Source organism: Gigantopelta aegis, chromosome 6 (assembly GCF_016097555.1).
Source record: "Gigantopelta aegis isolate Gae_Host chromosome 6, Gae_host_genome, whole genome shotgun sequence".
NCBI lineage: Eukaryota > Metazoa > Mollusca > Gastropoda > Neomphalida > Peltospiridae > Gigantopelta > Gigantopelta aegis.
The window spans coordinates 22,198,183-22,212,138 of NC_054704.1; the positions used below are offsets into that span (position 1 = coordinate 22,198,183).

Consider the following 13,956-nt stretch of genomic DNA (forward strand, 5'->3'; position numbering starts at 1 on the left):
GGGGAACATGTGCCCCCCCCCCCCACCCCCATAAACTTCACTCATTAGTTTAGACCCCCATCCGCTAAAATTTCTGCACACATGTCTGACATTTCCATTTCCTTTGTATAAAAATATTTCTTATGCCTACTTGTTTTTCCAGAATGGCCTTTGATATACAAGTCGTGGTCAATAAAAGTATTACAACATCAAGGTTTATGGGATGCAGATTTATTAAAAACTAGATTTATGTAAAAGATTGGTTCATAGGAAGGCAAGTTTATGGTTACCGTATGCACGATATACCAATTATTGATTATTGATATACATTCTAATTTTTTCATTGCATCAGAAAATTTCATCAAAAATAAAAGAGGAGGAATTTATAACAGTTTTTGCGCATCAATAAAATATGAATTGTTAGTATAAATCTGGATAATGTTCATCTCTCAACGAGGCATGCATGCATGGAGTTAATACGTAGTAAAACAAATACTTCACATACTGAATGGGGTAGATACTGAATAGGAAATAAAACAGTTAATATTTTTGTGAAGAAACAACAAGTTACATGTTTTTATATGCAGTGAAACCCCTCAAAAGTAGACTCTCCAATAACAGGAAGTCCCTCAAAACCAGATATTTTTCAATGTCCTTTTTTAAATACCAGTACAGAACAGAACCTCTTTAAACTGGAAACCCCTTCAAACCAAACTTTTACTTGGTCACCTGGGTGTCCAGTTAAGAGCGGTTCACTGTATTTACGTTAATAGGTCTGCCTTGCTATGTATATCAAGTTACATTAACAATTGACACACATTTTTTTTTCTCCATTTCTATTTAGATCGAACCTTCAAGGTACTTAAAATGATATTAGAGCTTTCTTCTTTTTAACCAGAAACTTGACAATAACAGTGAGGCTATGAACAAAGTAAGCAGCTTAACTTTAGATTGAAATTAAAATAATGGTTCCAACAGAAGGTTAAAAGTTTGTGTTATTTAATGACACCACTAGAGCAGATTGATTTGTTTTAGTAGCAAGGGATATTTTATATGAACCATCCCTCCGTCAGGATAGCACATACCATGGCCTTTGATATACCAGGCATGCCGCCCAACAAAGGGTTTTGATGGGTGGTAATCAAGGAACCTCGGAAAAGCACAATGCAATCTAGATATATTCTGTTACCAGTTAGGCTGTAATAAAATTAATCTTAGTTTGTTATCCCTGCCCGAGCTGAAGAAATATTTAAGGCCCATGCACATTTTTTTGGTTTTAATTGGCCATAGAAAAGAAAAAACAAACTAATTGGTCATCGATGTGTGTATGGTATTTCCATTGTTCTAAAAATATAATGAAAAATAAAACTCTTAGATTAATTTTGAAAACAGTTTGGATGAAAATCTAGAATTTAATTTATTATGACCTTTGACTATAATCAAGTATGCACTTTTACAGGTGTTTTAAGTCATTTTATTGAATACTGAGAATATATGTTAAGAAGCAAAATGGGAAAGCTATGTTTTTAAAAAAATAAAAGTTATTAAATAACTTACTCAATCGGCTGCCTCTTTACAACTTTTTTCAAGTTGCCACCAATGATTTTTTCTTCAAATGTTACTGAATAATCATTTCCAAATGGAGCGTACTGGACTGTTTGGTTGTATCCAGTATTTACAAGTGGGAACTCTGCCCGTTCACTCTGCAATGCAAAAACAGAATACTAAATTAAAACCAAAAGATGTGTTTACAAGCAATTACATCTATTTGCAATGTAATCATATCAATTTTAATGTTAGGTAATACCAATCTAATATCTTGTTATATATACAACTAATTTTTGTTGAAAGATAAATGCATTTAGTAACAACTTTACACATTATTTAATCAGCAACTGAAATTTAAAGGTATTTGGTAAATGTATTTTTCTCAAACTTGTAACCATATGGTTAAAGACTACTTTCCATAAAATCTGTAATGAACAAAGACTGATGCAGATCTTCTGTGACAAATCTGCAAAAATGAAAAGGTTTCAACTTGTCTGATCCATTGCTGATCTTATGCATATGTTGGTGACACGTTTCAGGTTTTATGGACACCAGACTTAAAAGCAGGGCTAGCTCTGGCACTCACCAAATTTTCCAACTGCAAATTTCAAAAACAATTGGCAAATTTTATTTTAATTTGGCAAATAAATTTCATGTAATAATTGTTATTTTATTAAAAAAAAGAGGGATTTTACCATTTTTAAAGTTTAAATAGAAAGAACAAGCAAGGAAGGTTTTATTTAACGACACACTCAACACATTTAATTTATGGTTATATGGCTTCAGACATATGGTTAAGGACCGCACAGATATTGAGAGAGGAAACCCGCTGTCGCCACTTCATGGGCTACTCTTTTCGATTATATCTTTTTAATCTTTTATATGCACCATCCCACAGACAGGGTAGTACATACCACAGCCTCTGATATACCAGTCGTGGTGCACTGGCTGGAATGAGAAATAAAAATTTAAATAGATTATTTGTCGAAATTTTCTGCTCACCCAAAGCTAGTCCTGCTTAAGAGTGAGAAAAAAGCAGCAAAATAGGTCAGTTTGTTTTCCATTAACGACAAGCCTGAATGGCAATGTGATATGCACATTCCCCTGGTCTTTTTTATGAAGCATTGAGCAGAAGTGAGAAACCAAATACTGTCTACTAAGTATGATCGATCCTATGACCTTTCATACCCTAGGCTGAAACTCTACCACTAAGCTAAATCCAGCTTATAGTGTACATAATATACATTTACATATCTTCATGAGAATTCTCCATTAAAATATAACCCTTACTAATAGCAGACAAATTAAATGGGTATTATAGCTTACTGGTAAAGTACTGGCCTGAAACATATAGGGAGTCATAAGATTAACCCTATTTAGTAGTCATATTAGATTATTTTCCGTTCTAAATCTAGACCAGGGTAGGTTTACTTTGTTGTGGAAAAATGCATATAATTAAGACCTCTTGCTGCTAATAACATTGTAGTATGGCATCTGCAGATTTCTTCTCCAACATCAACTATTGCCTAATCATAACAGTAACCTGATATTTTTTATTATTATTGTTATTATTATCTTGCTAATAACTAAGTTAATTACCAAATTTTATATCATTTCAAGGTTATTTTCATGCTTATATTGAATTAAGGTTCAAGAACACCAGGCCTGTAGCCAGAATTTTGAGGGGGGCGGGGGGGTGTCGTTTAGGTTTATGGTGAGGTACAAAGTGCCTCACACAAAGGCACGAAACACCCGAGATGCTTAGAAGGGTCTGGGGGCATATTGGGAAAAAAACAAACACCAGTGGGAGGTGGTTGACCCTCCACTGGCTACGGGCCTGAACACCACTGTCCTGGGCACATTATCTCAGCCATCTCAGTTCTGCACTACAGAAATTAAACTAGTCACTATTTACAAACTGAGTTCACTATAATTATAACAAGAATTTCAGTTGGCTTATGTTTATTTGAATGAAAATATTTCAAGCAATATATCTGATCAGAATTGATGAACTTAAATCATGACCTAATAATCTTGATTCGTGACCCGATAATCTTGATTCATGACCTGACAATCTTGATTCATGACCTGAATTATATTGATTCATGACCTGAATAATGCCCAAACATGCATCTATACAACAGCAATGCAATAACCAAACCATAACACAGTACTAAAATATTAATATAAAGCCATCTTAAAACAAAACAAGTTACCATCATTCTTCTTTTGTGAGACCGTGGTGATGGTACAGGTTCGACTGGCCAAATCCAAGCCATTCTGTGTCTCCGTGATGAATGTTTAAATAACAGAAAGCATAACACACCAATGGCAACGAAGTGATCATATGCCAAACTCGGGTTTAGAGTGTTTTATGAAGAGAGCAAACAGATAGAGTTGTCCAACCTGGCTTTTTTGTTATCAGTTTCTAGGCAAGAACATGTACGAGACTATTGAAACTCTGGTGTCGACAGGTGAGCAGGTTAAATTATAAATATGGCTGTCAATGTACACAATGCCCATACACAGTCTGCACCACAACACACACAAAAAAACTTTACCAGTACGCATATTTCAAAATGCATGGGAATGATTTCTATATAGTGAAATAAGCAATGGTGTGTACAGAGGTTTCATACAATGAGCAAGCACAATTATCGGGGGGGAAATCTATCAGGCCTGATGGGATCAGTGACAAAGTAATTCTCTCAATGCCTCGTAGGAAGTCTTGATAAATACCACTGTCAGGAGCAGAAGATTATTCTATATATATACCCAATGAAAACACTTTATTACAAGTGCAAGGGAATTACCATTGTGCCTGGGGTATTAATGCTGGATTAGACTGTGACAAATCTCTCCACATGACCATACCATAAGAGCAGTGTAATGTATGCACAAACATATTATGATATAAACACAGGTGTCTGAAGATACTTGCAACTAGGACATTTTATATTAATTTTTCTTTTAACTGAGGGGGGGGGGGGGGATCTTTTATTTAAGCAGTATAATGCACACCACAGTCTTTGAAGAACCTTGAGTGCATAGAGGGCAAATCGATCTTGCAACCCACAATGTCAGATGAGAGAAGAAACCCATTGTTGCCACAGAGGCTACTCTTATACTGACTAGCAACGAGAAATATTTTATGTACAGGGGCGAGACGTAGCCCAGTGGTAAATTGCTCGCTTGATGTGCAGTCGGTTTGGGATCGATCCCCATCAGTGGGATCGATCCCCATCAGTGGGCCCATTTCTCACTTCAGCCACGACTGGTACATCAAAGGATGTGGTATGTGCTATCCTGTCCCTGTCTATGGGATGGTGCATATAAAAGATCCCTTGCTGCTAATCGGAGAGTAGCAAATGAAGTGGCAACAGCCGGTTTCCTCTCTCAATATCTGTGTGGTCTTTAACCATATGTCCGATGCCATATAACCATAAATAAAATGTGTTGAGTGTGTCATTAAATAAAACATTTCCTTCCTTCCTCCTTTTATGGACTTTCTCACAGGTATGATAGCATATAGTATGCAGGGCCCGAAATAGCAGTCCAATGTTTAGACATAGTAGGTGAATAAAAAAACCTGCATGTAATTTTCCAAGTATGTATGATCATCTCATCTTCTCTTTAGCTGAGACTGAGCTTGTGATTCTGTGATGTTTTAATATTATAATGCTCTAAGATACATATAAGAGGTTCTAATTTTCCACACACTGTCCAAACCCACCACTTACTCAGTGCTGTATTATTTCGACCAGGACATTTTTTTTCTTAGCCGGATGCATTTCTTTTGGCCTGCTATTTAAAAAAACCTAACATCAGGCCATATTTTACTTCCTATTTCGAATCTTGAGTATGGTCATGAATTAATATGCCAGTCACACTGCACTTGCTAGAACAAAAAATACTGAGATAGGTTTATCCACTCAAGGGTACTGATGTTACAATCCACTGCACCTCAATCGAGCACTACTTTACCACTCAGCCATATCCTATTCCAAAACTATACCGAAGGAGACAGCTTTGGACTTAAAGAGAGATAAATGGATAAATGATACGAAAAAAAGGAAGCTCAAAATGTTTGGTGGTGCATAAATTATAATTCAGTAATAACATTTAAGATATGTCAACATAAGTAAAAGCTTTGGGTTGTTTATGTTCTCTAAATGAGGTTAAAACCACAAGCTGTGCAGATCAATGCAGCGACTTATCACAACCAGCTTTTAGTGGGTAGATCATAATCATATGTTATGCGAGTGGATAAATTTACTATTACTGTTGGAATGCATATGATCTGGTAATCCAAACTGAAATAAGGAAAGAAAAGGAATGTTTGTCTAATAACCCCACTGCACATTTTAATCTACATCTGCTGATATCTAACATATGATAACCATATCACTGAACAGTAAAAAGGTGCTCTTGTCATATAGGCTATAACATTGGTGAAATTAACCTACAAATCTGGATAGTATAGCTCACATAAATGGGGTTTTTTAAATTCAAATTATGTTACCATTTGAATGATGTCACTAAATTAAGATCTCTGTAATAATAATAAACTCATAGTCATCCATGACACTTTCATGATTAAAACATTTTTTTAAAAGTTTAATACAAAATTGCAATTGAACGTTTTTGTTTGTTAATTACAAATGCACGGGACTGTGTTTGAAAAAATAAATTATAATTTAAACAACTGTTCCATTTACAACATGAATATGAATATGAACTGAAATTAGGTTGAGATTTTATTTACAGTATTTAAAAAAACCCCAAAACAAACAAAACGCACAAACATAATTTAACAAAAAAATAAAAAATTGTTAGAACATCACAAACATACTGATGATAATAATGAGATGTATGGTGAAGCCACAGGTTTTTCCTTTTCAGTGTGGGACTTGCTGTCATTTGAGCTAATTTAGTATCACCCAAACCTGAGACATTTGAGCTAATTTAGCTTCACCCAAACCTGAGACATTTGAGCTAATTTAGTATCACCCAAACCCGAGACATTTGAGCTAATTTAGTATCACCCAAACCAAAGACATTTGAGCTAATTTAGTACAGTATCACCCAAACCCAAGACATACAGTATCTGCAGTGCCGCCAGGTAGGCTAAATTATCCTGGTTAATTGTATTTGACATTTATAGTATTTGGTGTCGGGTTGTAGTAAATCAAACCAAATGAAACCAAAACAATGGTATCACAATGCCTTTTCACCAAGCTTTGTTAAGGAGTTTTCTAGATCATATTAAAATGTAGGGGTGGGGGCTAAAACGTTCAAGAACCATTGACAATCATATTTTATTACCGACGAGGTACAGCATAATGAGGGTCATATTTATCGTACGATTTCCCTCGTATGTCATAACTAAATCGTATGTCCTCCTGACATTGTCGTTTAACGATTGGCTGTTATAAGAGTACATTTCTTTCTGATTGGCTGACACGACATTCCACAGATACTACTTTCTTCATTAATACATTTTTATTTCGAGTGTAAGCTGATCACATGCCGTAATGACAAATATGTTTTTAATTAATTTAATAGAACATTAATTGATTATTTATGATAACTTGTATTATATTACGATGTAGTTGTGACACATCAAACACTTAATTATGAATATAACGTTCACAACTGTTAGAAATCTATACTAAGGTCGACGAGTCACTTTTCGCACCCTTGTTTTGGCTTCGTACATAATAAATGTAGCATATTTTACCGTAATTTCACTTGAAAGCCATATTTAGTAAAAGGTACAATGTTTCAATCACAAGATTTTATTCAAATACATTCAGGTGCGTTAATAATGTTCAAAAAAAAAAAAATTCAATAGCAATTTTGCACTGGAATTTTTCCAGCATTCTTAAAACGGAAACGTCATGTACCCAATTTATAGTTATTGTAAAGAGATGCAAAGTGACATCATTCAAATTCAAAACTAATTATTTCAATTACTGTGTTTTGTTTGCTTTTTAATATACACATGCTTTACAATTTACAGCTGTTGATACATGTGTACTCTTTACTTATGGGCGTATAAATATCACGTAACTTTAGAACAGGTTGTGATTTGGTTTTCAAGACATCAATGAACAAAGATTACTCCGCCGTTAAGGAAACGTTAGTCTGTAAACAATGACTGGAATGTTCATTTAGCAAGACAGTTCTACAGTAATAAACAGAATGTTACATTCGTGTCCATGACAGACGATGTTTACGACACTCGTGCCTAAATTATCGCATTTCCCTCGCTCTCGCTTGGGAAATATGATAATTTAGGCACGCGTGTCGTAAACATCGTCTGTCATGGACACTCATATAATATCCTATTTATGGCATGCACATTACAGTTTTCTATTCTCAAAAATTTTTTTTTTTTTTTTAATTACATGTATCAGATCAATTAATCTCTAGTTATTTATCACAAATAAATTGTTCAATTATTAAGTATATATTGTTATGCTGCAATGACATCCATAGCTCAAGTCACCTCCAGCCCTTCCCTTACTGATATTGATGTCAGTGTTCGAGATTAACGGTATCCCAATATCCCGGGGATACCAGAATTTAATTTTGGATACCAGACTTCAATAACCCAGTATCCCACCGGGATACCATATAATGTGGGTTTTTTGTTTTTTTAATCCTGCGTTTTTATTTTTTGCTGAAACAATGAAAGTCATCATTTACTAATGAAGTTAAATAACAGCGTCGTTCACGTTTGTTACGATATTATTTATGAATTTCATTTAAGTGGGATACTAAATTATCAGATGGGATACCAGATTTTGAAATGTTAGTATCCAACTGGGATACTGCCAAAAAAAAAAATCTCAAACACTGGATATGTAGGGGAAGGTTAGAGGAAACTCTATGTAATGCTTTGGCAATCGTCAGCAACCAAATGGTTACAAGCTACTGTGTCTAAAATACTAATTTTTCCTAGTTCATCAAGATTAACTTCGACTGCAAGTGCAAGCTGCTTGCACTTGCAGTCGAAGTTAATCTTGATGAACTACCATTTTTTTCTAAATCTGATGCCACAGAGCTTTAGCTTGATTATACATAAAGAAACTCGACATCCCTATGCAAATTGAACCTACACTGTACTTTCTTGTGGTGACGTTGAACAAAGTGTGTTGGTACTGGTTAACAACATGTAAGTTTAATGTCATGACTGGACTCGAGAATAATCAAACTACAGCCCTGTGGCATTAGATTTAGGAAAACAAATTGTATTTTTGACACAGTAGGCCTATAGCTTGTGAGTATTTGGTTATCGACGATTTCCAAAACATTAAATAAGAGTTTCCTCTAGCGTTCACCTACATATAAGGGGAGGGCTAGAGGTGACTCGAGCTATGACATCCAAACCACCTAAAAGGTGACCTTTCAATTTCAAAGGCGTTTCGGTCCGTTTTGGATGAATCATTTATTTAAAAACGTATCCAAATATGCCAAATATCATGAAATATGCTCATCCATGAAAGAAGAATGCGAACTGCCCACCATGATTACAATATATGTACATGCGACAAAACAATATTTTTGATTATAATAAACAACTGGAAATAGATGCACTTCCTAAATATTTATAAACAAAACTCAGCCATCTTGACGTCAAAACGACGCCAAATGAAAGGGAGATAACGCCCAATCAATACGAGTACTAAAATGCAAACCGGTCTTGGGAAAATTGCCAAAAGAAGTAAAGGGCTGTTTGAAAAAATTTATCTCGGGATGGAGGTGGTGTATTTTTAAACATTTATTTTTATATTATTAGTAGCTTTATCATAATAAGTTCACTAATTAAAGACATCATTTCATGGTTAAATGAGATTCAGAATAGAGTTAAAGTTTTGTTTTGTTTAATGACACCACTCTAGAGCACATTGATGTATTAATTTATCATCGGCTATTGTATGTCAAACATTTAGTAATTTAGATATATAGCCTAGTCTTAGAAAGGACACCTGCTACATTGTTCCATTGGTAGCAATGGATATTTTATATGCACCATCCCACAGACAAGACAACATGCACATGTATATCACGGTCTTTGATAAACCAGTTGTGGAGATTCAGAATAGATGTATAATACGGTTAATCCATTTCAGTTATTCCGTTGGTGTCCTCCAAATTAATAATAACGTTAAACATAATCACAGTATTACATGTTAATGTTGAATAGCACTCGTGTAGGCTACCCACTGGGTATTTCTCGCTCCATCCAGTGCACCACGACTGGTATATCAAAGACCGTGGTATGTGCTGTCTTGTGTGTGAGATGGTGCATATAAAACACCCCTTGCTACTAATGGAAAAATGTTTCCTCTCTAAGACTATATGCCGAAATTACAAATAGCCGATTATTAATAAACCACTGTGCTCTAGTGGTGTCGTTAAACAAAACAAACTTTTCGTGTAGGCTAGTAGGCTATAGCATAGCTAATGAAATATTGTCCATATCGGCGGACCCAGAGAGGGGCACAGAGGCACTCCTATGTCCCTCCTCACCCGTTTGAAGTGCTTTTTGTAATGACTGTTGAGTTTTTTAATACAATATACATCACTAAATTGCCGTGAATAAGCGTCTCTGGGCATCTTTATTGTAAAACATTTCGGGGAGCATATGCTTTTGACCCCCTCCCCTACAGATCTCGGCTCGGTTGGATTCCACATGACACACACACACGCACGCACGCACGCACGCACGCACACACACACACACACACACACACTACAACATCCTGGATCCAACCCTGGTCTACCTAAATATGGTTCATGCAATTTCAAACATTTCTATTACCGTATGACTGACGTGTTATTCTGTCTGTGGTAGAGTTAGGCCTAAAATGTATTTTGTTCAACGACACCACCAGAGCATATATTTTTAAATCATTATAGCTGTTCAGGAATGTCAAACATTTGATAATTCTGACATATAGTCAAAGGAAATCAGCTACATTTTCCCATTAGCAGCCAGATATCTTTTATAGGAACTTTCACACAGGCATAGCAGTTTATACCGCGGCCTTTGATATAGTATAGAGCTAGATCCCGTCCTTGTATGTGGAAGAGTGCAGTAATAAGAGTAGCGTATGTGGTGGCAGCAAGTTTCTTCTCGAGTGTTGCTGCTGATTAAACAGGGTGCTATGGTGTGGTCTCCCAGTAAGGAAAAGAATGGGATACTTATTTAACGACACATTAGTTAATTTTCAGCAACATATATTTAATTGATGTTATTTCGATATTTAGTCGATAGAGCAGTAATTACAGACATGATACATTAGATCGTACTGGACAACTGTTTTATCGAGTGTTGATAAGGCAGTGATAGGCTACGATCCGATATATTACAGTCCTTTTCAATTCTGATATATTGACTCAACAACGTTTCGTACTTCCATACCCCAAACATATATTTCAAACACACTACTTGAGAATACTAAGAAACGCATTAATGTTTTCTTTTCTCGGGAACAGGCAAACATAAAGACAACAGACGTATATTCATAACCACCACTGCACTGTAGAAGGTGCGTATTTAATGGTCAACAACAAACGACTATTCATCTATATGTGATTTGTTAGCTTTTATCACAATTGTCAATATCCACAGTTCAGCCCTTGGAAACGCCAAATGGCAATGGCCCAAGTCCACTAGGCAATTCAAGTTGCTTTATTGATCAGACTTCCATGTACAAACGCACCTATTGTGTTATTTGTGTGTTCATCAAATGCTAATGTGTATGCGTACACTACATTAGAATGTGTGTGTGTGTGTGTGTGTGTGTGTGTGTGTGTGTGTGTGTGTGTGTGTGTGTGTAATACAAATTTGTCTGTACATGACCGAGTTTAAAGTAAATTATTGCAGATAATTTAACATATATTTGTAAGATATATAAAAATAAACCTCATTAAAAATATGATTAATAAAGCACAAAAAACAAACTAATTAAAAAAAAAAATATCTAAATATTAAGAACCTACACTGCGTCATGCTTCGGACCTACTGCATTTATCCACATGGTATTATATAAAGTACATGAATTCAACCACAGCACTTCAAATACTCGTACTCATGTACTTAAATAATGCATTTCAAACAAGAAGAGTTTCAAACGCAGTTCGGAGTCAAAAGAAATGCACGTGAAATATAAACCCAAGTTTGCCAACTGTTTGACTGCAAGAGCGTGTGAATAATACCGACCTTTCTGGAACGAGTGTCACAAATTCAATAGTTACCTCTTTCACACTAAACCACTGAATCATTTCTACAGTTAGGCAAGCTGCTCAGTAAACCTAATTAGTTACAGAAAAGGCATGAAACTAAGTCACGTTATCATCTGTATTAGCTATGTCAAAATGCCACTGTATATTACTCCCACTTATCCATAAACACAAAATTCAGCTAGGCCTATGAAGAATAAAAAAGGAGAAGAAACGCGTTGTCTCCTACCCACTCCTAAGACGAGAAAGGGACGGGGATAGACTGAGAAGCTCCAGCTACGTGTTAATTTCCATTAAAGGTTCATGCACGTCCATCCATGGTACGAATTCAGAATCTTTGGGAATCTTGTACAGGGCATTATATGGTGGTGAGGAAGGAGAGATTTAGGTGTATATAATAATAATTCAAAACATAATTATGTACAAATTATTTTGTTCAATTTGTCTAATAATCCTAAAATAAGGGGTAGATGGTGGTTAAATAATTGTGTTTTCATATATATGAAAGTATGGAAGCAAAGAAATATTAATTTTGTTTAACAAGACCTCAGCACATTGTAAACTATGCTTAATAGGTTAATGGCCAAACAGTCGCCCATCGGCAGACAGTGAAAGAAGGGAACATTGGTTTCAAAGCAGGCAATTATTTGTGGAAATACTTAATAATAAATACTTCTGTCGACAGTTATCAATGCAGTGATAAAATAGTGCTGAAGTCTTGATGCTATTAACCCAAAATGTGACACTTAATCTTAAAGAAGGATTCATACAGATTAAACTTTATTTGTAAATGGGGTTTATGTTATCAGAATTAAATGTCACTGGTTTACCCCCATAATAAGCCTTGAAACGATTCCTTGGAACATGACGGGGCAGGCTTATTTGTAACTCTATAGATATGAATTATTCAAACCAATTGTCAGTCTTACATTTACATGTATGTGTAAAGTTTGTTCAATCAAATAAAAGTTTTGCTAACTTTTGTAACTACGTTATTACCTGAAATACATTCAAACACAATTAAATGTCGTATGTTCATACTCTTAAGTGGCCGTTTAAAACAGACTTTCTTGTAACTTTATTTTACATCTATATTGTAAATATTCAATGCAAACTTTGTAAATACACGTACAATCAAAATTTGAATAGTATCATTTAAAAAACCAAAAAAAAAAACAAGAACAAAAAAACACCCAAACCCAACACACAGATAAACATCCAATAGTACATATTTATTGACTAGAAATCTCGTGGACGTCCTTATGTAAATACTGAGCATCCCACAAATACTATATCTGGTTAAAATATCTGGTTCATAAAACAATAAAGTTAACTTTCAGTTACACTTTTAACTGAAAAAAGACAGTTTAAATACCAGGTGATTTAAATGTTTTTTTAAATGAAAAAATAAAATTAAAATTAAAGTTAACTAAAACAATAACAAAACAATCCAGAACTGCACTAATGCCAACGCAATGTAGAATATATGAGAACAATCCACTAGAAAAATCAAACATGCATCTTAAATTAACAAGTGGCTAAAATATTATTACTTTTAAACCTACAGAATAGCAATAGAGAAAATAATAAATTTAAATGTTATGTTACGTACGATAAAAAAAAAAAAACTACTTAAAACTGTTAAGGAAAATACTTACTCGTCTCCCTAATTTCGGCATGATTTGCTTAAATGCCTTCTCTCAAAGCACAAACATTACACAGGGCTTATCCTCCGGCCAGTTGGCAACCTGGTGTATCAAACTTTCCAATGGGACTAAGTTGTGTGTGTGTACACTGATAGCATTTACATTTGAATGGACAACGTGTTGATTCCCTTCACGCCGTTGCTGTTTACTAAGTGCCGCGGCTACTGGGTCTCCGGTTAGCCAGCGCAATTGCCATCATATCCGGGGTGTGCACTTTTTATTTATGAGTAAAAGCTAGTTCATATTATAATGACTGCTACCCGTATAATGAATGATAGAGTGACAACTGTAGCAGAAGTTATGTAAGGGCGCCGATAGATTTAATAAACTGTCATTGCATGTGCTGCAATTTAATTTTACTTAGCGGATCAAAGGGATGTATTATGGTTGAACATTGGAATGTGGAACCAAATGAATTGAAAACACGCTGTTCAAATACATATACATAATATATAGGTGCATTAGACTT

At 35.0% G+C, this 13,956-nt stretch overlaps 1 protein-coding gene across 5 annotated transcripts in view; it reads right to left on the minus strand.

The window, feature by feature from the left end:
- The window catches only part of LOC121375469 (uncharacterized protein C1orf87-like), a 50,029-nt gene extending 36,419 nt beyond the window's left edge, over positions 1-13,610 (minus strand). For 3 of the 5 annotated variants that reach the window (XM_041502941.1, XM_041502940.1, XM_041502937.1), the window contains exons 1-2: positions 3,744-4,753; positions 1,537-1,682 (exon numbers count right to left, since the gene is read on the minus strand). In XM_041502941.1, the coding sequence (XP_041358875.1) occupies positions 1,537-1,682; positions 3,744-3,806 (209 nt within the window). In that variant the 5' untranslated portion in view covers positions 3,807-4,753. Of the gene's footprint in view, positions 1-1,536; positions 1,683-3,743; positions 4,754-9,057; positions 9,179-13,439 lie in introns of those variants that run through there. The other 2 variants (XM_041502938.1, XM_041502939.1) reach the window with 2 other exon arrangements.
- Positions 13,611-13,956: the final 346 nt, after the last annotated feature.